The 25,634-nt window shown below is 41.5% G+C and overlaps 1 protein-coding gene across 1 annotated transcript; it reads right to left on the bottom strand.

Moving 5' to 3' along the window:
- Positions 1-434: 434 nt before the first annotated feature.
- ccdc85al (coiled-coil domain containing 85A, like) lies at positions 435-25,347 on the bottom strand. The gene is made up of 4 exons (XM_063884751.1): positions 24,696-25,347; positions 22,001-23,099; positions 4,878-4,935; positions 435-1,530 (listed from the first exon to the last, which is right to left on the bottom strand). The coding sequence occupies exons 1-4, from the start codon at positions 24,939-24,941 to the stop codon at positions 1,512-1,514; spliced, it is 1,422 nt and encodes a 473-aa protein (XP_063740821.1). The 5' UTR covers positions 24,942-25,347; the 3' UTR covers positions 435-1,511.
- Between the last annotated feature and the right edge of the window lie 287 nt (positions 25,348-25,634).

Raw genomic sequence — 25,634 nt, 5'->3', positions numbered from 1 at the left:
TCACAAATATATCAAACATTTTCAGCTTCACCATTTGACCAAATACTAAACCCACACACGATGCATTGGAAGTCCTTAGTAGCGTAGCAGAGGTTGGAGCACAACAGGATTTAGCCTGTTGGTCAGGATGTTAGGGAAGTTGACATGTGGCGAGGCAGTCCCCGTGACTTAACAGGAAATGTTTTCCTGTTTGACTCTATTGTTTCCCGACTGACGGGATGCGACACGGCAACATGTGATGTTTACCATGTGATGCTCAGGATGTGTTTTTTGCTCGAGCTTGAATGTTTAACTTCATCAGAATCTCTTGTTTTTTAGCACTTGGTTTATTCTTTAGCACAGATATTGGAACAACTGATAAACAACTTATTCTTCACCTTTTTTTGTCATTGTGGCTGACTTATAGATTTCTTAGACCTTTGGCTGCAGGGTCGACACGCTGCACACACTCGAGTCATTTCAGTTCACTGAAATAAAACAAGCAATGCACTTTTACATAGAAGAAGTCTGTTTATTGTTTGATAGATATATCATATGCATCTTCATATAATAGTTTTCTAATACCAGTAAGTCAAAAATAATAATCATATTATATTTTATTATATATATAGATATATAGAAAACTAATCCAATAATCTACTTTTTACTTGGACTGTACTTCCTTGTAAAAAAACAACATGGAGAAACGTATAATTTTCTCCCCAGCTTCAATATATAGGCGCATCAAGGGAGATAGAAGATAATACAAAAAAGAAAAAATTACACCTGAACATTGCATCTTATAGAACTAAAACATCTGTCAGCAGCTAGTAATGATGACCATCTCGGTTTAAGACACAGGAAGAGGTTTTTTTTTTTTTCTTTGCTAGAACAAATATGCTTTAAATTCAGTTGAAATGGCTGAAAACGTTCAAGACGTTGGCAATCACGTGATCCGCTGGATGTGGAGACCAAAAGACAGAACATTAGATTACACCAGTCCCGTTACACACTCTGAAGATGGAGGAGAGGAGGCAGAGAGCGGATAAACAGGGAGGGGAAATAACTCCGGCAGGGTATAGAAAGTTTCATTTATGTGCTTCTCCACCAATGGTGCAACATTTGTAAACAGAGGGTAGTGGCACAAACAGTGCATTCTTCTTTCACCCATCCCCAGCGTCTCTCCCCTTTTTTCTGCGTACTCTCCAGGAGGTAGGGAGGTAGCCGTGTCACAGTTGGAAAGGAGAGATATCCACTTTAATCCATTTAGCTGCGGCAGTCTTTGTGAATTTTACCAACCGTACTTATTTCCACCAAACTCCCCCCCGTGGCTCTTAAACTCTCGATATGTAGAAATGAAAACATGGAGGCAGTCAGTTTCAGGGCATGGAAGAGGCCGTGGAGGACCGACCGTTCTCAGTCCTGGAGGATGGCGTCCGGCAGTCCTCGTTTATATCAAGGCCAGAGACGCAGGAGGGCTGGACCACTGTGACCCCCCCTCCGTTTGAGGAGCCTAGCTGGTCAAGTTTGGGTCAAGAGGATGCATCAAAGCTGTAGAACAAGAACAAGAACAACAATTTTTACTTATGTGTAACTTTTGTGGGGCCTTATTGAAAGAAGTAGTACGGTTACCGGTAGCAACTTGATTTAATAGACAGTGGAAATTCATTTTTAGTATTGGTGCTTGGATTAACCCAAAAATGTCTTTACATTTAGGGTTAGAGATGTCACCGACTAAGAGTTGACATCTGATAGGTTAATTCCCGCGAATCGTCGACTGATTTTCGCATAATGTGTGTTAGCTTGCTAGCTTTACCTCGTTGTACTTACCACTTCCTGCTGTCCGCCCCCCATTTTGCAACTCAAAGATATAAAGCAGATGGAGAGTCAATGAGACAAAGGGAACAGCTGTGTATACCCATTTCCCCCTACTGATTCCAGCGTATAATCGCTCTTAAATACAACATTATTTAGTGCAATGTTTGTGCTACATTCTTACGTGAGTAATCTGCTAAAAACAACGGTACCCTTTGGACGTTCCTATCAGGCCTTACGGAGGCTGTCACCCGCCTCTCCAACACATATACTGAATTTAACCTTGAATGCAATTCTTACAATAATCCATCATATGCTAATGGTAATGGCTTGTTAAGAAATGGATTTTGCCATTTGCCAAAGGGATTTTCCACAATCTGGCTACCTATGATATGGTCTTTTATTGTCACTGAAATACAGTGGGGCAAAAAAGTATTTAGTCAGCCACCACTTGTGCAAGTTCTCCCATTTAAAAAGATGAGAGAGGCCTGTATCATTTATCATAGGTATACCTCAACTATGAGAGACAGAATGAGAAAAGAAAATCCAGGAAATCACATTGTAGGATTTTTAATCAATTAATTGGTAAATTCCTCGGTAAAATAAGTATTTGGTCACCTACAAACAAGCAAGATTTCTGGCTCTCACAGACCTGTAACTTCTTCTTTAAGAGGCTCCTCTGTCCTCCACTCGTTACCTGTATTAATGGCACCTTTTTGAACTCGTTATCAGTATAAAAGACACCTGTCCACAACCTCTAACAGTCATACTCCAAACTCCACTATGGCCAAGACCAAAGAGCTGTCAAAGGAGACCAGAGACAAAATTGTAGACCTGCACCAGGCTGGGAAAACTGAATCTGCAATAGGTAAGCAGCTTGGTGTGAAGAAATCAACTGTGGGAGCAATCATTAGAAAATGGAAGACATACAAGACCACTGCTAATCTCCCTCGATCTGGGGCTCCACGCAAGATCTCACCCCGTGGGGTCAAAATGATCACAAGAACGGTGAGCAAAAATCCCAGAACCACACGGGGGGACCTAGTGAATGACCTGCAGAGAGCTGGGACCAAAGTAACAGAGGCTACCATCAGTAACACACTACGCCGCCAGGGACTTAAATCCTGCAGTTCCAGACGTGTCCCCCTGCTTAAGCCAGTACATGTCCAGGCCCGTCGGAAGTTTGCTAGAGGGCATTTGGATGATCCAGAAGAGGATTGGGAGAATGTCATATGGTCAGATGAAACCAAAATAGAACTTTTTGGTAAAAACTCAACTCGTCGTGTTTGGAGGAGAAAGAGTGCAGAGTTGCATCCAAAGAACACCATACCTACTGTGAAGCATGGGGGTGGAAACATCATGCTTTGGGGCTGTTTTTCTGCAAAGGGACCAGGACGACTGATCCGTGTAAAGGAAAGAATGAATGGGGCCATGTATCGTGAGATTTTGAGTGAAAACCTCCTTCCATCAGCAAGGGCACTGAAGATGAAGCGTGGCTGGGTCTTTCAGCATGACAATGATCCCAAACACACCGCCAGGGCAACGAAGGAGTGGCTTCGTAAGAAGCATTTCAAGGTCCTGGAGTAGCCTAGCCAGTCTCCAGATCTCAACCCCATAGAAAATCTTTGGAGGGAGTTGAAAGTCCGTGTTGCCCAGTGACAGCCCCAAAACATCACTGCTTTAGAGGAGATCTGCATGGAGGAATGGGCCAAAATACCAGCAACAGTGTGGAAACCTTGTGAAGACTTACAGAAAACGTTTGACCTCTGTCATTGCCAACAAAGGGTATGTAACAAAGTATTGAGATGAACTTTTGTTATTGACCAAATACTTATTTTCCACAATAATTTGAAATAAATTCATTAAAAATCCTACAATGTGATTTTCTGGATTTTTTTTTCTCATTCTGTCTCTCATAGTTGAAGTATACCTATGATGAAAATTACAGGCATCTCTCATCTTTTTAAATGGGAGAACTTGCACAATTGGTGGCTGACTAAATACTTTTTTGCCCCACTGTATAAAGCATTAGAATAGGATTATTAAACCATAAATGAAGCCATCAGTCACAATGTGTAAGATAGATAAATAGATCAATCGATAGATAGAGAGAGAGAGCAGAAATCCTGTGAAAGCAAGTGATTTTAAGTGAATAAGATGTACGTCACTGCAGGCTTTTGTGTTGCTTATCAGTGACAGATCCTTCATCTGTCTCCTCCACAGCAGAGCGCCCAGGGACGGCCATGGGCCCCGGCTTTTACTCTGCATTGTTAACACATCCTTTTTGGTATTCTTCTGAGCTTGCAAATCATCTACTGACATAAAGTCAACTTTCTTCTGCTCCTCACCTGAGTCATTGATATGTTTGTATGAGGCAGAGAGGCAAACAATAAGGGGAATATGAAAGAAAAGAAGGAGGACTTCAACCTTAAGGATAAAAGGGTCATCATGTATGAGAGAACAACCATGAGCATGTGTGTGAATTATGCACATTTGTATGTGCGTGTGTTCTGGCTAGAGGGGGTGCCGCTATGTGCTACCAGGGAGGTATGTCTTGTCTTGCAGTCATTAAATATTAACACGGCCATCTCGCCCTCCCACTGGGACCTGATTGAAGATGTAGGATGGTGCACAGGGACAGGATTGGGTCACCTCTAGCTCTGTAGTCCCACTGTAAAGCCAATGTGATTACACCTGGGCCAGAACAAGCTTGCAAACACATTACTCATCTGGAGCTTGGACGCTTGGCTAACACAAGGACTGACCCTGCAGTGGCATGAGATCACAACAAAATATAAATCAGAGATATTGTGTTGATCACCTAATGATTAACAGAAGATGTATGGTCCAGACTCAGAGACTTGTTATTGTGATCAAAAATACCCTAAAACCCAACTCCTAAATGTAAATATGTTTAAAGAAATTGGATAAAGGAAGAGCTCTGTATGTTACAATAGGATCATTTGAGCTAATTACAGGATGACGGGCCCTTGTGGGAAGCAAACACAATGACCTTTAATGGCTGTTCTTCTCCCAAAGACTTTAATTATCACGAAATGAAAAACAATTAGAGAGGTTCTTACCTGTCCCATAGCTTGACATTTCTACAGTTGTTGGTGCAGCAGCCGGCTGATATCAAAGCTGTTACAAAGAGAGAGGAAGAGACGAGATTTCAATGTGTTGTTTTGACGAGAGAAGAGTGCCTCATTAATCAGAGAACAATGAGAAGATTGAGTAAGTAGCTACAGCCAAGAAGCAATTAGCTAAACTGGAAGCATGGGGAAACAGCTAGCACGACAGCTACGTGGTTTAACTATTTCTTAGCAAAAAGTCTTTATTGTGGTGCCCAGACCTTTTGAATAGCTGTACTAAGAATTGGCAAAATCCTGACATATCCCACAAAGCCTCAGATGTTTTTATGAAAAGATTAAATGTAAAATATATAACGTGTTAGTTAATTGCTGGCTGGTGATTTGTTTACTTTGGACCGAGCTAGCATCTGGCTTTCTTGGTTTTAGTCTTCATGTTAAACTAGGCCAATTTCTGAGTGGGCTCAATATTTCCATGTCATTGGGTGTTCAATTTGTATGGGGAAGTCTGAAATGTCCACTGAAACACCCCCTCAAGTCGGATTTCAGACTCGGAAAGTTGGGAGAACCTCACTAAACCAGTACATCGAGTGTTGTAATTCTGTTTAGTAGCATTATCTGTTGTACACACAATATTATCCAAGTTTTATCCGTGGATGTGTTGCTACGGTTTTTGAAACTTGCGTAATGTGTTAGCAACTAGTATTGCTAAGAATGAGTGACAAAGCTCAAAGCATTTAGCTGTAAGCGTTACAATTTAGATGCCAGGGATGAAGAGCTTTTAAAATTTACTGAAAGACATCGCTCACTCCGACGGTTCATGGCCTTCTACTTTTAATGGTGTTGTTTAAGAGCATCATTTACAACTATTCAACACCCCGGCCTCGTTTGTTTCAATCTCTGCTGCAATGGTGCGAGCGACAGCAACAACCTTCGCAGGAAATGTGAGTCATAATGTACACACAGATACCGGCTGACTGATTTATCCAAAACTTAATCTCAAAGTGTATCAAATTTAAGACGAGAAGATAACATGGAACAATAGCAGGAGACAAATGGGGGCTGAAGAGGGAGATAGAATCAGGGCTTTGAAATTGTATTTGTGGTATCTCACAGTGACAAGTGTAAGACGTCACACTATCACAATAAACATTATTATCCTTAAACACAAGACAGGCTATGGACTCTATCTTGACATCTGGACCAAAAACTCTTGTGCTGCTTTCTATCATCTTGGCAAGAAAAATGTAAAAGTAAATGGTGTTAATCTAAAGCTGTTTTAAAGTATATTATTGGCCCTCAAACTCTGTGAGGTTCTGGTCGGAGCTCGGTTCAGTTAAACGGTCAAAAAATGCCTTTGCCTTAAGCAGTGTAAGCTTTAAAAAGAAAATGTTATCCCTTTATACCTCCTTTGTCCTTCAAAACAATTCTATTATCCCCCCCATGCTTGATAATGCTTTCGCTCTTTCTCTCTCCACCAACCATTTCCTCCCCATGAGCCCATAATCATGTTTTCACCACATTTCCTCTCCTTGGCGCGCTTACACTTCTCATTAAAGATTCATAACGCTCGTGTCCGCCGAGTTCTGTTCCAGTAGCCACCTTCACTAAGTTCCCTGCCCCTTTCCTTGCTTTGTTTATCTTCATGGGAGTGGGAAGGGAGGTGAAAAACAGCACAGCGAGATATCAAAACTCCTTTAAAGAGTCGGGGGATGCAGAGGTGGGCCGGAGGGTGTTTTTCGTATGGAGGTCAGGGTGTGCAAAATGGAATTGATTTCACGGCTAAAGCGGAGCTCATAGACTGGTTAGAGAGAGGCTAATACATGATCAACCAGAAGTGTAGCTGTTAGCTATTTAAATGGTAAAACAGAGCAGGATTTTTGCTTGGATATGCTCTGATTCTAAAAAACATAGAATAGCCAAGCAATGACATCCAAGAAGTATCTGAATATGTTTTTGGATGGGTGCTGGAGTCCAGAAACATAGATTCATGTTGGTTTTATTTAGGGCAAAAATAAATAGTAGGTAAGTGATCAGGTCCAGATGTGTTACTGAGGATTTTTCCGGATAATCACGTCTACAAGGCCTTGTCATAACCCCCATCTGTGCCTGAGCTCATTTTCTTGTCGGCTCATCCAGATTAGTTGGTACCACTTTACAATGAGACTACCCCTATAAAGGATTCATAAAGGGTTTGTAATGAGGTTATTAATTAGGTTGTAAACACTCTATTAATCATTGAGAACCATTTATAAACCAGTTCTAACATAGTTTTCATACATCAACACAGGCTCACTATTTGGCAAGATGACTAAGCCTTATATCGGCGACCTAGCTTACTTCTTCTTCTTCATCAGCCAACATCCTCGGTATCTGTTCACTGAGTTGATTCTCTCCCCATCCATCTTGATGTTTCTTGGCATCTCTCAGTTGCTGTGTTTATTTCTTTTCTCATTAAAGCTTATTCATGATTTATAAAGTGTTCACAACCTAATTAATTACAAACTATTGTTAAACCCTTTGTAAGAGTAGTCTTATTGTAAACTGGTACCTTTGATTTGTTTCAAACTTGCACAATATTTTCCCGTCATTGCATTATATTTGATCGCACTGTACATCAAAGTAGATAAACCTGCAATGTTATCAATTAGCCTTCGATTCAATCGAAAATACGACTCCTAAGAAAACAAGGAAGTCACTACAACAAAAATATTTTCGTAAATAAAGGCAAGAACGGTTTCTTGTTCAATGTATCAAACTATCTCCCTTCTGGGTCTGATAGCTCTCTGGTTCAAGCACAAGAACAATTAGCTTAAATGGATTTGCTGTCTCAAGGTCTGAGGGAAGAGGAGTCTGTGTGGGTCAGAGCAAGAGTCGAGGCTATAGATAATGTGATTACTCGAGAATAATGCAGAGCCTAAGCTCCCTTAAATTTCACCTCTGTACACCAGATCTCGAGTGAAAGGCTCTAAATTTTCCCACAAAGAGATCTGGGAGATTGGCCGGGGAGAAGCTGCTCCCACACTGCATAAATCACTGTTCCGGGTGAGGAAGACTTCTCCCTCTGGAGCCAGCCACCAATTATTAACTCCACACCACTCATAATCCTGTAAAACTCAAGTTCTGTTCTATTTCGTAAAATCAGATCTGTTTTGTTTCATGAAGATTGGTGCAATAAGTTTGATTTGATAGGAAGCTGTGATCCAAATCAGCTCTGACAAAAAATGTGTATCCGTATTATTCATCCAAACCAGTAATCGCATTGTTATTGATGTCTGGATCGAGCCAATAAACACATAAACTTCCCCCCCACTCCTTACTTTTCCTTCTCTCAACTAACAGGATCAATGCAAGGTAATTTCACATGGCCATTCCCTCAGATCTCCTAAAAATCTGCCATATAAATAATTCAGCCTGGCTGGGAAGCCTGTGGAGATGCATGGTAGATCAGTGACCTTCCGCTTAGATGGCAGTCAGTCAGACAATCAGGGAGACAGTCAGTCAGTCAGCCAGGCTGCAATCTAGGAGAGCTGCTTGTCTTGACGTCCCTCGGGCGGCTACAGTCAGTGCTTTTACATGCAACTCTTGGAGCACGAGTCTCTGAATGCATAATACAGAGTGCACAGAACACCAAGAGGAAGCAACGCGATGCAGGATAGTTATGGATTCATGTCAGTATTTGGTCAGCTGCACGGAAAAGGCCCCAGTCTTGTGAGTCCAGACTTCTAGTCGATAAACCACTTCAGCCCTCTGGGAATTTCATCGCTTTGGTCGTTTCTGCCGCACTAGATTGCAGAACCGATGTGCTGATTGGCTACACTGGTTGTCAGTCATGGACGCATAAGCTGTCAGTCATTGATGGAGATACCCTTGTGGCTTGTCTTTCTCTTTTGAATCAATTAAGTTACTTTGTATAAAGACATTATAACTTTCAAGTTGTCATTTACGAGGCTGGCATTTTGAAACTCATGAACATAATGGCTGCCCTGAAGTTGTCTGAAGAACGTTTTTGACATTTTCTCCAAAACATATACTGAACTGCGTGACTCCAACAACAGGTGGACAACTGCAAATGGCTTCAAATTTAGAAATGTGTTTTTTTTCAGAGTGCTTTTTTGAAGTTACCCGTCTGACGCTCTTACTCTCCGTAAAAGAATGTTAATTAACATCTTTCTAAGGATGTTAAACAAGCTGGATTCTTAGAGTTTATGGACATTGCCATTTTGCCCATTTGGTGTCGTACAGTACAAGCTAATTTTCCCTAAATCACTGGCTGCTCACCTACTAGTGCTTTAACATCGTTAATATTTAAACTCACATTTGCTGTCATATTAGATTAAACAGAGTATGAAAATAAGGTAATAATAGGAATAAACACTGTCATGCTGCTATAATGTCTTCTGACTATTGTGTAACAACTATGATGAAGTGAGTGATGGCAGCAGGTAGGGACGGGCAAGTATTGGAAGACGGGTTTTCTGCAGTTTGGCTCCCTGTGAGGCTGAACACTGTGGAGAGAGGAGAGCACGAAACTCACTGGAGTAGAGCTGGATAATTGGAGCCCGGTATACTGTGTGTGGTGTGTGTGTGTGTGTGTGTGTGTGTGTGTGTGTGTGTGTGTGTGTGTGTGTGTGTGTGTGTGTGTGTGTGTGTGTGTGTGTGTGTGTGTGTGTGTGTGTGTGTGTGTGTGTGTGTGTGTGTGTGTGTGTGTGTGTGTGTGTGTGTGTGTGTGTGTGTGTATATGTGTGTGTGTGTGTGTGTGTGTGTGTGTGTCTGTCTTATTTTGCCTTCGTGATCTCAGGGAGTCAGATGGATGTACACACATCTATTTTAGAAGGGAGCTCTAACTCGTGCAACCACGTGCAGAGTCATGTATGGAGTGTCAGCGCCACATTTTGTATATAATCAGGAGTTTGTGTGTTTTATAACGGGGCAACATCGTAAATCTTTGTTTTGAAGACAACTATTTGATCATTTCGTATTTAATCAAAAGAGATCAGAAGATCAGGTACAAACAGAATGCCTTCAGAAAGATTTATAGAAACAAGGGCTGTCCCGTCAGGCTTTAACTCTTCTTTGTTGCTGTGTCCTCCGTGTTCAAACCCCCACATCATGTTTTCCAAAGGCTCATGTTGTCAACCGCATTGATGTTGTACGCATCCTCCTATGACTCTCAAAGGTAAATTAAATATTTAAGCAGGCATTTGCAAGATAAACTGATGTTGTCCCATTTTAACATGTCACCACCCATCACTCCTCAGTGCAGTTTAATAATATAACAGGACGGGCTTATGGGAGCTTGTGATGTATGTGTGTGGGAGATGGGTGTGGTTAAGATGCATTTTTTCCCCAGCTGTGAATGATGTTAAGATTTCAATTATCCCAGGATACTTTGCTGCTTCCTCCAGCGCTGAGGATCTGCATTTAATAGCTTCTTCTCTCAACTCTCGGAAGCTTTCGGACCTCGGTGACCCATGTCCTGAGGCTCAAACTTGTTTACAGTCTCTGACACTGTTTTTGGCTCCCTGGTAAAAACAACTAATCCTTCTCTGGTTGTGTCATGTTGAAAGACCCTTTGTTTTAAGACAGAAACAAACCAATACATTGCATCAGATATATAAAATAATGTTGTTTTATATAGAATAATAGTTTGAAATTAGGGCTGGGTTATTATTATCACGTTAACGCATTAATCAGTTAACGCCGACAATTATTTTATTGCGCATTCATGTTTTTTTGTATCATTATTTTGAAAGTACATTGCTCACTGGCTCTGAAAACACATACAGACAAACCATGGATCACAGAAGGGGTGGGATGTTGATCAGTATTGGATTAGAATGGGTGTCTTCTCCTACTCATGTCCATTAGGACAAGGCAGAGGACTTTGAGTCTGAAGTATCACTTAAATGTAATACACACTGTTGATGCAAACAAATCATCCAAACAAACAAACATAATTGTATTGATTAACAGTGGGAGCCGCATTCACATGCCCTAGCTGTATATAAAAAAAATGCCCCGGCAGTGGCAAATAGCTTTGGTTTTGTACATTAATTAATGTTAAATTGAGATTTACAAGAAATATTTTAGCTGCTACTGTGTAAAGGAAAAAGTGCTGTTAAAAAGCACCTTATTTGTTATAGTGTTTGCAAACCAAATGTTATTGTACATTTGGTCATTTAGCAGTGCTTTTAAATTAAAAGTGCGCAACACACTACTTTGAATTCATAATTTAATTTTGCGCATAACAAGAAAATACATTAAAATCATGCAAAAAAACGTGGATTTTTATTTTAATGGTTGCCAAGCATTAGGTTACATATAAAATGTTATTAATATTTCATCAGATTTTCACGCCTTAGGGATGAACTGACATTAGCGCCTATGTACGATGCCTTCAGGGTCCAATGTAGGAGCGGATAAGAATGTACATCCTTCTGTTTTTAAAAAAGGAATACTTCACAACAGTCTTCTAGTATTTTTAGTTTGTTTGTCATTTTAAGATGTTTTTTGGGCCTTCTTTAAAGATACAGATGGGAAAGAGGGAAATAAAGGGAACGACATTGCCAGACATTTTCAGTAGGCTTGGGAATTGAACCCGCTAACTAGGCTGAGTTATCCGGCAGCCCGCCAACTTGAATCTGTCTGACTTCTTGGTAAATGAAGAACCCAAAACATTGGAAAATTGTTGAAGAATTAACTATTGAAATAGGCAATTACTAATTAAACCATGTCCGCATAAAGGGACGGGATGTGGGAGAGTTTTTATAATGTTTTGCTATATCTGTTGTTCAATGCAGCCCCTACTAACTTCAATTAATCAAATTTCAGTTTTTATTTCTTGTTTTAATGTTTTTTTTAAAGTAACACAGGGTGAGTAATTCTTACAGAAATGGACAATTTGCAGATGAGCTATTCCTTTAAAGAAGTGAGATTAATAGTTAAGTGCTTTTAAGCTCTAGAATATTAATAAATATCAATACAAAGTTTCTTGGCAAAATATTCAGGAACTCAGCAGCCCACCGTTATAGAAACTATTAAGAACGATGAACATACCGGCTCAGAAAATGACCGTCTACTGCACTTGAAAGCAACACAAGAATTCCTTCTAATATATTTCTTACCTGCAGCTAAAGCTCTTGCAAAGTCAGATAAAAGAGGTAATTAAATGTACCTTTTTGCTGTAACAGTAAAGGAAATGAGCCAGTCAGTCTGGAGCAGTGGGGGGTAATGGAATTGATTTAAATATCTCTGGGAGGAAATCTCACAGACCATAAAATCTGTCTGAAAGAGAAGGCATAATGATATAAATATAATGACGGCGGTGCCAATCATTTCACGTAGGATCAGCCCATCCATCCGAGATTATAGGAGCCATGTATGTTCCTCTCTGTCATTCCCGTCAGGAATAACTCTGCATCAAATGCACATAATGCACAATATGAGCAGGAGATGTATGCCCCAGGAAATGGATGACTAGATCCTGGGTGTTGTGAAAGGGAGGGACAATAATGTTGTCAGCTGCAGAGGTTTTGACATGTCACATTCCCGATATGTTATCTCATGTTCCTTCCCTGTTTTAACAGATGTAGCAGATGGCGAGGCTGTAAAAACCATCAGAGCGATGGCAGCCGCAAAGCAGCTCATCACCACTGCTTGATCAGAGATACAAATGCACAACAGATAGACAAGCTAGCCGTGCATTAAAGCGACAAGAACCAGCCTTTTAAAGAAGAAACACGCTCTCTTTTACAGACTCATAAAAAGCACTGTTGCTCGATTTAATGAACTCTGCAGTTTTACCAATATCACCACATGTTGTCTGGAAGCTTCTGGGGGTTAATGGCAGCTAACATTAATCCCTTTGTCAGACATGGAAGACATAACATTGTTGTTTTAATTTGCATTACTGATGATTTATTAAGACAATGCACACTTGGTATTTGGCAAAAGCTGATAATGAACTTCAATGAGTTAAATGGTTTTATTGTTAAGGAAGAAAAGTACTCATGTACTCATTTCTCTCACAAACTGCATGATGCATAATGTTTTTGTTTTTTAAAGTTCATGGCTGTTAACGCGTTTGTTAATGACGATCATGTTCATAAGGGACGCTCGCCTCCATAACGTAAACGGGAAAATGTAGATTAGAGGTCTGCCACTTATTTATAGCAGATTATCAATTATTAGGGACACATTTGAAGATCACACTTGAAAATACCTTGCATTTCAATAGATCATGAAAATAATTGGTAATAACAGCCCAACTGGTCTCTGATTGTGTACATTTTAGCCAAAAACTTGGTAAATTGTAGCATTTTTTAGACTTTATCCCAACATTTTTGCCGTACTTCTCTTAATATTCTGTTAATGCTCCATAGCAAACTCACTCTGTCTAATTACACTGTATCTATCATCAGATCTTCCTTGTATCCTATAGGAGCCAAACGTAACTCTGAGCAACTATATCTTGTGCATTTAACTACATCTGTCTGTCACCTCCTTCACTCCCACCTGATGCCCACAGACTGCCCGCTCTCTTCATGACGCACAGCTGAAGTAAATGGTACAAAAGCTAAATGTGGTTACTGCTGGTGACTTTGGGACTGACAGAGGTTCCCTCAGGCCCAGCGCTGCCCTCGTGCATGGCAGCCACTCAACTTCCAGTTAATTACCTGGCCTCGCAGGCTAATTTCCTCTTAGCTCAGTGGGCCGTTCCCCGTTGGCACGACCTGAGAGGACAAAGACTGTTCCCCATTCCACTGGGTTTGCGTGTCTACCGGATGACTGGGGCTACTGTGGAACATTTGTCACATACCTCTGGGGTTTGGGCCACAGCGACGCTAGTACACGCCAAGCAGGATCCTTCATAACTCACACAGCTACTTAGCCGTGGAGCTTCTAGTGCATGGACATGTTTGGACAGTGTTGGTTTGGATGCTTCCTAAAACAGCCAGCTGCTCGACATGTTCATAAATACCGCTTTAATGATCTGTTTAAATCAGTTTTAACGACAAATCATAACATTTACATCCACCAGAGTTCCAAAATGCTGCGCATGCACACACATGTTCATCCTGGTTAAATATGTAGCGCATAATCATTGTCCTTGTTTCCTCCTAATTTATAATTTAGCTTGCCAAAAATATTTTTTGTTCTCTCGTTGACGTTACTGTTGCTAGGAGTATTTAGCTGCAATACGGATATAGGACCAAAAAGTAGCGTGCCTTGTTTAAGTATCACACTGCTAACAGGCAAAATAACTCCCTTTGCTCTATTGAGGAGAAGCAAGCTATACAAGAGAGGAAGATGAGGGCGGCTTGATTAAGAATGACAATGATATGCACGAGAGGTAGATAAACAAAATGCCTAATCATGCACTCCCTGGTTAATGGCTGCACTGATGGCCCATAGGCAAGGGTGTTTGGGATAATTGGTCTCAGGTGTGATTAAAAATTCAAATGCCATGATAGCATTTAAAAGAGATGCGGAAAAGACATCCACCTAGAGAAACAAAGGTCTCTGTTGGATTTTAAACACTGCTGGAGCTTTAACCTGCTCTCATTCCTTCACTCGTTTAATGCAGGGAATAAAGTGTGAATGAGAGATGGTACCCTTATTTGTAGATAAATATTAAAGTTTTAGATAAAGTCTGCAGTGATAGAACCAAAGCATTTGTGTCTGAGACATGGATTTATAAAGACAACTGGATACAGTGTTGGAGGCGGGACCCCGTTCATTCCTATGAGAGTTGCTTAGTGGCGCATGAAAATGGAGCGCCTGTAGATTCAAAAAGTACCTGTATCTGGGCCTGTGCATGTGTACAACCCCTCCAATCTGCAGCGTCATAGCCGGTCTTGGCTAATCCAAATCAATGGAAAGGGAAAATAACTTAGGCCCTAATGATTTAAATAAGGGCTATTCAAGCGATCACACTTGGTAGTTGATCTAGCTCAATTACAGACATCTCTTTCCCAATGTCAGTCACTAGGGAAAGTGTATTTGTGCCCCAAGACATCACGGACAGACACGCAAGCACTTCCTGGAGACTCAGTCTGAACAAAGCATGTCATGAGAGGCGATACTTCGGGATTCAGTTGATGCCACAATTCTGCATACTTGATTTTAACAGTAACGATCGATCAGGGTTCGAAACTAACATTTTCAATATTTTATCCCTGATAATCTTAATTTGTCTACAACAAATCCTGATGACATCGGCAGCAGAAAACAGAGTCAACGTTAACGCTTCTCTGTGAACAATCCTGCTTGATTAAGAACAGAGCTAACAGCTTAAAAGCATTGAGTTACATTATGAAGCACTCAAGCTCTATTCAGTAAGAAGGAGTAGACTATTGGGCCAAGGTAAAGTAGGGCTTCATCAAGATGTTCCAATTTTAATTAAATGGGTTTTTTCTCTTGCCAAGAAACTTGAATAAATAAGGTTTTATTGACATCTAACTTTCTGGTATCCTGACTTTCCTAGTCTGAACAAGTCAACCTACATAACATCATGCTACTTTGGTGAGCTGAACTCGTGTAGAAAGGAAAAGCTGGGATGGAAGCAATAAAGATGAAGGTTGTCTGGTAATAATACTAATCCATTTGAATTACAGCAGCCTAACTCTCCCTAAATCCTTTCATGCCATGCAGCTGTGACAAACATTTGAGTTTCTTCAAATGTCACTTAGGCTGTGATACTTCATAATTTGTCAAGGGGATGCTTTCCATCCATCGCCTTGGCAGACGAACGAGGGAGAAGATGACAGAAGAGTGGAATCAGAGCAAGAGGAGAAGATGCGTTGCAAAGAGGAAGATGGAAAGGAAGAAGGAGAGGAAGAAAACATCCAGTAATCCACTCAAATACTTCCTCAACTCTATTTCCACAGCCAAGCTTGGCAAACAGCACATCCTCTGGACTCCTCCAGAAAGACGGCTTTGAAATCTGAGTTTTCTCTCTGTCCGACAGCTGGTTGTTCACACTGGCAGCCAATTAGATGGAAGGATGGAGAAAGAGAGATATCCTGACTTTCACAGTGACAGTGGAGAGGGAGAACATTATCTGAGGCCACAGCTACAGTGATGATTTCCTGTTGCAAACAGGCAGCAGCACTTCTTAACAACAGCTGGAGGAGCTGGATCATCTCAGCTGATGCAATTAACAGAATGAGAATGAATGAGACACTCGGATGTTCTTTGCTAATTTGATCAGATAAAATAGTTTAAAATGCTACTGTGCTGCCAGTGTTTGTCAGTTCTTATTAAGTCAATATGATGGTGGCACTGAAATGCACTGAAAGTTAGGAAACCATATGCAAATAGACGCAACACAATCAAAGGAAAATACCTCACAAATTTGATGAAAGCTGCACTGCATTAAGAAAAAGGAGAATTGTTTCAATGGAGGCATAAATAGCACATTGTTGTTGCCGTTTGTGGAATAAAGAGTATTTGAAGTTGGCTATCCATTAGAAATGTTAGATTTAAAAGCTACCATAAAATAATAGGGAATGACAAATATGTTTTCTTTATAATGAAGTAAATGTTGATTGCACAATGGCTACAGAGGCTATAGAGTAATGAAAAACACAAGGTAGTTACATTAGTTCCCTATCCTCACTAGCATTGCTTCCAATATTCTGTTTACCACCGAGAACGATGTTCCGGGAAAATTAAGGATTGATTGACTGCACAAAAGGAAATGTGTCAACCATTGCGCAACCAAAACAGGAAGGGGATCGCACATTTTTCTCAATAGCTATCCCTAGTTACGAAAGAGTATCAATGTACTATCATGAGTGGAAATGGGAGACGATGGAACAACCAAAGTTGCAGAGTAAAACCAGTGTGTCCTGCATTGTTGATACTTGCCTCTGAGGAAAAGGAAAAGCTTTCAGGTTGTCAGCTATTGAAAAATGTATTTATATAAATGTTATATAAAGCAGGCATCTGGCAAGTTGGGGTAACATTTTGCAAATCAAGGGATACCTTGCATGTAGCCTGGCTATACCAGCCTACGTACTTCCGCCCAATTTCATTTTGCTCCTGTAAGTGAGAGGGGGAGGGGTTGAGAGCCATTACATCGAAGTTGGTGCCGAGTTTGAATTGTAGTCTTGTCTGTAGTTCAACAATGGCGACGGAGGAAGAGACGCTACTAGCTATCTGCTCGGTTGTGTTTCAAAGTTACGAATTGTCCCCTGAATCCTTATGTTACATTGACAACATCGACACATGTCATTGACAGCCATTTTGACAGTCACGCTCGCAGGTAGCAATTTGTTACTGTGAAAGCGGAAGTAGGAAGCGTCAGGTCAGAGCCTGCCCTTCGGCGCATAACATACGTCATACACGTCATTACCAAACGTCAGTGATTGGTTAAGGGAACTCCCATGATTTTAAACTTCAGACAAATTTCCACCCATTACAGTAATCCAAATCCAATGACGCTGTTCCAGACTTTATGCCGGAGAGAATCGAAGTCAAACAGGCTGGTATTACCAGGCTAGATACTATGTACTCACAACCGAAAATTTGCTAAAGACATTTCAGGTTAAAAAGTAAGTTATCGCTGGCTTGAAATGATGAGCCTGTTTTTTTTACCTCTGTGTGAAATGTATTAACATCCAATATGAGTGGTTAACCTGGACCTGTTTTAATATTGCTTTTCAAAAAATGTATAAAGAAAGTATAATACGTCTTTGTATCATAGGTAACTAAAGGAAGCTGAACTTTGACGGTCAATTGCATAATTTTACAGTGTGTGTGTGTGTGTGTGTGTGTGTGCATGCGTGCGTGTGTGTGTGTGTGTGGCAAGGGCAGAGTTTCTCTCACCCACTGTAGTATCTTTTTTTCTCCCATGCAGCCTAATTTTTTTCTCCTCCCCATCATCTGAGTAGCTTAGGCTAATATGCAGAACTTGTGATTGCTAAAGCAGAAAACATGATTAAGTCTCTCATCTTTTTGAATAAGACCCTCCGCAGCGCAGAGATCCTATAGGCTTAGCGAACTGTCTGGGTCAGGACACTACACTGTTCATGGCTGATTATCTTTTACCGAAGGGGAAGTCTATCACATGAAATGATGGACGTATTTGTTCTGGGTCACAACAGAACTGAATAGATTTAATAGAATAAACAAGCTTTACTGCGCTATAATTTTATATGGCTAGGATAATATGTATTGCTATTCAATGAATGTATTCACTTTATACTCCCTAAATAGTCTTAATGCATTTTTTTATGTAATTTATTTTTTCAAAGTATGAATAATAAAGTATGTACACCAGTGTTATTTTCTGGTTCATGTTGGATGGAAGGCTTATTTTTTATTCGTATTCTAGTCATTTTTCGGGGTTCATATCCTACTCCCAGTTTTTCCACATAACACAATATAGTCCATTTCCCAAAAAACCAACTAACACCGGCCGTCAGTCTCAAGTTGGAAAACTTACAATCGGCATTCATTCCCAGGACAAATGACCCTTTTTTTGTGCAATTTGTCATGATTCACAAATTCTGTCCGGTTTGTCAAGGTATTTAAGAGCTCCTACAAATTGATAAATATCTACGCATTACAGAGATTGCATAATATTGGAGAGAAAAAAGGGACCTGCTGACATCAAGTCAAATAGCAAAGATGTGACTGCAGGTACAGAATACCACTATTATTATTACTTATGTTTGTGTACTATGGATCTAATGTAATGGAGGCCAACGTTTAGGTCAGCAGACTATTGCCTATTTTTAGCGGCTTATCATGTGCTTAAAACCCCTGCTGATGGGTGTGAAATGGGTAAATGTGTGATGAGCATTCCAAAACATGCAGAAGCAGTGTGTATTAAAAGGCCGTAGAGGTCAGAGTATTGTTTTGCTTTCATTTTGGATTTTGCCAGGAATTTAAACGCCCTGAGCTCCAGCGCTGTCGAGTAGCTCGGGACTTTTATTTGTTTGGCTAAAACACTCTAGTGACCCTGGATGGGACACTAGCACATCCATCTAAATCACACACACACACACACGTACACACACACACACACACACACACACACACACACACACACACACACACACACACACACACACACACACACACACACACACACACACACCAAGTACATAAAAAATGAAATAATACTGTTGAAAGGGCTTAGTGGATAATCCGAGTGAGTAGAGAGTACTACATCGTCACAGGAATTAAATTCCCTCTTTGTCCAAAAATGGACATGGCAGTCAGGATGGGTCAGAGGATGACACATGGACACAACCACAAAGCTGCTCTCTTTACTTCTCCTACTTTACAATATAGTCCATTCATACTCTTGCTTGTCTTTACTGTATTTAAGTCAGCAATTTCTCCCACCAAAAAACAGCCAGTGTGACGCAATTAATTCAGTATCTGCACGTCGGCTAATATTGTATGCCTTGTCACTGAAACACTGTGAGGTTGGTGGCCTTGTGAGGGCATTAGAGGCCCTGTGGGGACATCTTTTATAGAGATCGACTACCATTCTGACAGATAACTACAAATAATACACCAATATTACTCTATAGCGACACACACACGCACTCTTTTCTCAAACAAAGGCTCAAAGTCTTTGTGAACATGGTTTAAGGCGGTTTGTTGCATGTATTTCACTTGGAGTTCACAACACACATGCTACAGTGGGGCAAACCACCAGACTCCAAGGCCAGTGAGTTCCTGTGTGCACTCACAACATTTTCCAATTAAGGATTTGCGAGGCATTACCGTGGCCAGGCCTTTTTGCAGACATTATACGGGTTTCAGGTTACATCGAGATTCAAATCACTTATTGAGCTACAGGGCACAGAGAGATGAAATAGAAACAGAATGATCATCCGACTCAAAGTTGTGCCTTTGCATTAATCCGGTGCAATCTTTGGAGATTGCAAAATGGCTAGAGAGAGTATGTTTACTCCCAGACTGTAATTTCTAAGGTTGTAACGGCTGTTTTGTAACCCTAACCCTAACCCTAATTCTATTCCTTCAGCAAATTATAGTGTTTTAAACCAATAAAGTTTTTGGGATCCACAAACAAGATATTTTGACTTTAATTCTGCATGCCAATCAAAGCCTAAGGTCGGACATTTGCGACCTTCAAGCATCCCGTTGCAAGAAGTAAACAAAAAAAGCAGAATGCAACACAATGATGTTTCTCTTCTTGTTTTCCTTGCAGCTTTGAAGCTTCTTGACAACATTTTTTTTTATTTCAGAGGGTTGAATAGTTTACATGCAGCTCGCTTTGCATGGAAGTACTAAAAAGCCGATCTCTCTAATTTGTGCAAAGGAGTTATGCTTCTGCCACAGGAGTTCTTGCTTTTTTTGTAAACTTTAAATATAGCTGTTTTAACTCAAATACATATTGTTACTTGTAGCTGTTAGCTATATTTTACAATTATCTGCAAAAGCCAGTAAATGTTGTGTGGTTCCTTATATTTACAGGCTTTTTAAAAAGTTTTCCCAAATAACTCTTGTTTTTATCATATAATCAGAGTCTAATTGGCAACACTTCTTTTAGTTTGTTATTTAGAGTGTGCACTATGAGGGGTACTGCCATTGTTGTGTGACATCGTAAAAAAACAGCTTTTTAGGTACGATTTTTTATAAGAAATTGTTCAAACAAATGTTACATTTCCAAGTTGCCCCTTGGGAAAAGTGCCCCTTTAAGGTCATGCTAATGTTAGCAAAGATAGCGCGCAGTGATTTGTCTTTGCTTTGCAACTGTCTTTTTTACAAGGAAACATAATAATCAATAGACATAAATGAATCCATTATCCATAAAAATTGCACATAATATCACATAACTAACTATTGGTCTTACTATACATAAGAGGTTATTGAACTTCTTCCAGGAATCACCCTGCTCTGTGTACACTGTTTCTCTTGTATTTTCAGCGTGGTATTGCCAAGGCAGGCAGATATTTCACCTTGAGGAATTTGTCCTTTAGCTTCTGGCAGCTCTGTGCCACTCAGCACTTTTTTCCCCTAGACTCCAGAAATCATTATCAGCCACTGTGGGGTATTTAAACAGCAGCCAAGTTGGTACTTTGATATTCCTCCTTCTCTCTGACACCCTTAACTCTCCCTGATCTCACTGGAAACAGATCAGCGAGCTGGGAAAGATTTGGAGGTAATTCGACGTCTTAAGAGGTGCGCGTGTGTTGCAAACGCTACACCGCACACTGATATCTGAGCACGGTTCTTTTGAGTTGAATATGTTCAATTTATACAGAAGGTGAAAAATAATCAAATAATATGTTCCATTTACTTTCTCTCTCATCCACCGAGCCAACCCACATTCCTCTCGGGACGGCAGAAAAAATCAATAATGCTGTAAATTTTGCAACAGTCACAATGGGGAAGAGTATCTGTGTTTTTTCAGTAAAATAAATGTGTTGTACTGAAATCGCCTTTAACTCAGAGATATTCCTTATTTAGTTGAGTTCATGTTAGACTTTGACTGTATAAGATGATTCAAAATGTCAACTGTTGAATTTAAAGGTATAACATGTAACATTTCCGCATTGAAATTCCTGAACACAATGAGAAATATCTGTAATCTTACATACAATTGTGCAAACTTTTGCTTAAAGCTGTTATAAACTGGGTTTTATTTAGTTTTAAGTGATATTTTTATTATCTGGATTGTTTTCAACTTCAATTTTTAATAGGATGAAGAGTTTTAGTCATCGGACTTCTGGATATAATCATTAAAAAAAGCTGAGCAAATTTGAGCAATTAGCTCACTGTGTTACTGGGGAAAAGACATTTTGTACGTAAAGCTGCTCTGTTTATTATGGAAAGTAGAAGAACGCTGTGGATAATTTGACTCCCCTTTAAAACCTTTAGAACAAGTCCTAACCACAGAAAAGTTAACTGCAATGATGGACCTTTTGGTGAGGACAACAACTCCCACGATCCTACGCTTTTTCACAAAGTACCCAAACTTTGTCGTTGGATATTGTTTTAATGGAGACCCCTAGTTGCAGTTAAAAAACTAAAATTGCGCGTACGAGAGTATGTTTGCATGAGAACGTTTTTGAGTTAATTCCAAAAATCGAGACACAGATTGACCCCATGCACTCGCACAAACCTACCGTTCATGCCATTGTAGATGCCCCGATGGTGTGGCGACAGCTCGTCAGCGGTTGGCCTCCTCTGCCCGTCTCTCACCGGGCTTCCGAACTTCACATGGTCAGGGCTCATACTGTACTGGTGCCTATGAGTTTCCGGGCTGCCCCCCTGGACCACGCATCCCTTTTCATGGTGCTCTGTGGCCCCTAAATGTGCCTGCCTGGGTTCGGGGCTCCCGCAGCCTAAACTGCTGATGCTGCTCCTCTGGTGCCTTTGATAGAGCTCCCCGCTTCCCCCCTGACCCAGGAAGTGCTGCCTCTGTCCCAGGAGGAGGTCAGAGCTGTGGTGCTTTGGGTGCTGCTCCGGACTGCGTCGGCCTACGTTCCGCCCGTATTTCTCCGGGCTGAGGCCCCTCATGACTCGACTGTGGTCAGGCACGGATATGGAGCCGCAGCGGGGACGACAGAGTTGGGGCAGGGTGTACGGGTACTCCAGGCTCGTACTCCGGTGGCGTCCTGCAGGGTGCTCAGGGCTGGACACATCCCTGTCTCCGCCGCCTCCTATTCCACTGATGCTGCTACACCTGGGTTTGTGCACAAGCTCCGGGCTTCCTTTTTCTCCACCGCTACCAACCCCACCCACCCCTGGAGCCAGGTGAGACTGCTTGTGGTGAGGGTGATCGGAGCTGTCAGCACTTCCTGCACTTGAGGTGCTGCTCCCGTCCCCCACGTCTCTCATCAGGAGCCCCTGCCCGGGCACCAGCAGCAAACTACTCTGGCTGTCGATGGAGTTGCGGCACCCTCCCATCCCTACACTCCCTCCCCCTATGCTTCCTCCTCCGCCACTGCCACTTCCTCCACCTACCACCCCCTTCTCCTCGTCAAGCAGCAGGCAGAGCTCCTTCAGCTCCAAATTCTCCCTGATTACCTCCTCCTGCCGAAGTTCCAGCTCCTTGAGTTTCTGGAGGTAGAGGGACACCTCTTTGCGCATGATGCTGGCGCTGTAGCGTCCTAAGCGCTGCCACTCCCTGGATACGCGCTTGCCTTTCTGGCGGTCGTCATCCAGGAAGCAGCACAAGTCCCGCAGCTCGCGGTTGTCCTCTTGAAGCTTCTGGTTAATATCCTGGGGGAAAGGGAAGGAAAGAACAATAGACAAAATGAGTTTAACTGAGGCAATGGGGAGCAGAAAGAACCCAAATGTGATTTTGATTTGGTATAAAACTAATTCACTTGTTTTCTATTGATTTAACTCTGACTAAATCGCTACAGCAATTGTCGAATTTCAATCCATTTCACTGCTCTTTCAGATTTCAGTCCGCCGTATGCAATTATAATGAAATGAAATCCTAATCCTCTCTATCTTTTCCCTCAAAAGCATTCCCTCACTATGTGCCATTCAATGTGAAGTATTTAATGTAGACTGCAGGAGATTGGAGAGGGCCATACATATAAATGAAAGCAGTTGAGTCACACGGCCCATACATTTCACACCTAGCAATGTTTACTTAAACATCTCTCCTTCATCTCCCCGAGAGCTCCTTCTTTCCTGCCCTTGCTCTCCCGCTCCCTCCCTCTCACACCCTCCAGCTCTTTCCTGTGTAATTAAGCAGCTTGGAAGGGAGGAGAGGTGACGAGGTCTCTGAAAGAAAGGCAAATGATCCCCATGTGTTTCATCTGAGGGTACCTCAGGCTGGGTCTCAGCTTTAACTGCAAATATTGTGGACCCTGTGCCACAACCCTCTTATTAGCAGTGTGGAAAATGAAGGCAGTACAAAGGTTATGGAAAAGGAGAATGCTTGCATTGACTTCAGAAGCAAATGCCACGTTGTTCTAAAGTGCACATGCTGTAAATTGACATGCAGGAATTGTCTGGGAATGTGAGGTGTGTGTAGCTCAGGCAGGAAGAAATCTGGACTCCAGATTTGAGCATTGGCATATGAACAGAGAGACGTGCTCTCTACTTGAGCATAAGAACGATGGACTTCTCTTTCATTGGCCTGTTCAGCACTTTAACTTGCTTTGTTGTTTTATATAAAGTTTTAGGTAAAGCTGTGTGATATGATAATATGCATCATTACAATTATTTAAAAACTAAATTGTAAATATTTGTTATATTTTATTTTTTACGCGATATAGGCAATATAGTGCAACATTCCATTTGTTTTCACTATAATATCAATATAGTTATTTTGTATTTGCGGAGGTACCCAAAATGAAAGAATAATTGCTAATTGCGATTGGTCAAGTACTTAATTCATACAAAAATAAGCTTTACTGTGGTTGTTTCATATTGGTTTTCTATTAATTGAAATACTAGAAGAAAAAAAACGTAATATTGTGATATATCATTAGTGAGATATCATTGCATTTTGGCAATATCGCCCAGGAATTTATTTTAGGGATACATTTTGTAAATTATTTCCCTTTTTATGTTAATATAACTGTTTTTGGATCTTCAAGCATTTCCAGAAAGTTGAACATAATCTATAAGCCTTCCTTAAGCATACCATAAAGTCTGTGTGCAGAAACAGTATTCATTCACCCCACATCACACACACTCTCATGCAGGCCTGCACAAATGGCCCGATGAACTTCGATGATACCATCTATTCTCACACCATGTTCTCTAAAAAGCAGAGCATCCGTCCTTATATGCGCGCTCTCAGGTGTGCTCAAAACCTATGATCTCATCTTTCACCGATGCGCGCCCCCTCCTCACCTTCAGCCCCCTGATCTCGTTCAAGTGCAGCTGGAGGCTGCGATTGACCTCTCGGATGAGATTTCCGTGGTCCAGAATCACACTCATCTTGTCGGCCTCGGACCGCCTCAGCCGCTGCACCAGATCCTCCTTGCCCCACTTGAGCAGCTCCTCGTCGGTCAGGCCGGAGATGTCCTCCGCTGGACTTTCCGTCTTCGCTATCGACAGCTGGAGCTGGGGCTGGGGCGGCGGAGTTGCTTTCTCCATTGGCACGGCTCTTCCGGCACCGACAAAGGGCAGAAAATAGTCCGAGGCTCGTTGGCAACCTCCGCTCGCATCCGCTCCCTGGTCGACTTGAGGTGTAAAACGGTTACCGGCAGAAAGTCAGTCGCATAGTTTGGCCTTTTTTGTTCAGTTTGCTCGCGACACTTCCACTCTCGGCTAGCGCAACAGCTGACGATGCCGGCTGAGTGCGATACAGTGAGAAAGCTGCTCTGCTGTCTATCACTGCAACATCCTCACAGCCACATTACAGTGGTACAGTGGTTTCAGTGTGAGTTATCGTCTCGCGTTTCCAAATTCGGTCCCAAATAAGTGAGAAAAGCTTCCGCGGACAGTGGATGCACACACCTGCCGCCTGTAGGTCCAGCACACTGCGAGGGATAGAGGGGAGAGTCTGCTTTGCACCGCAGAAACACACAGAGAGAAAGAAGAGAGGGAAGAGCTCTCCCCCTTCTCAATCCCTCTCTCTAGCTCTCTCCCTCCAGGGGTTTATGCTCCACCAAAAATACAGCTTGGTTACAGCGCCACTTAATGTTCACAGACACTCTAAACAAGCTGTGCGAAATGCTGAGTTCACTTTCTCTCAGATTTAGTCTGTTTTAAGTGGGAAAATGCATTATTGTTGAAATGTGTTGACAAGGAAAGCACAATAGTAAAATATATAGATTTTAAAATATG

Source organism: Eleginops maclovinus, chromosome 5 (assembly GCF_036324505.1).
Source record: "Eleginops maclovinus isolate JMC-PN-2008 ecotype Puerto Natales chromosome 5, JC_Emac_rtc_rv5, whole genome shotgun sequence".
Lineage (NCBI taxonomy): Eukaryota > Metazoa > Chordata > Actinopteri > Perciformes > Eleginopidae > Eleginops > Eleginops maclovinus.
The sequence above is the reverse complement of the archived record's forward strand: the minus strand, read 5'-3'. Positions and strand labels throughout refer to the sequence as shown.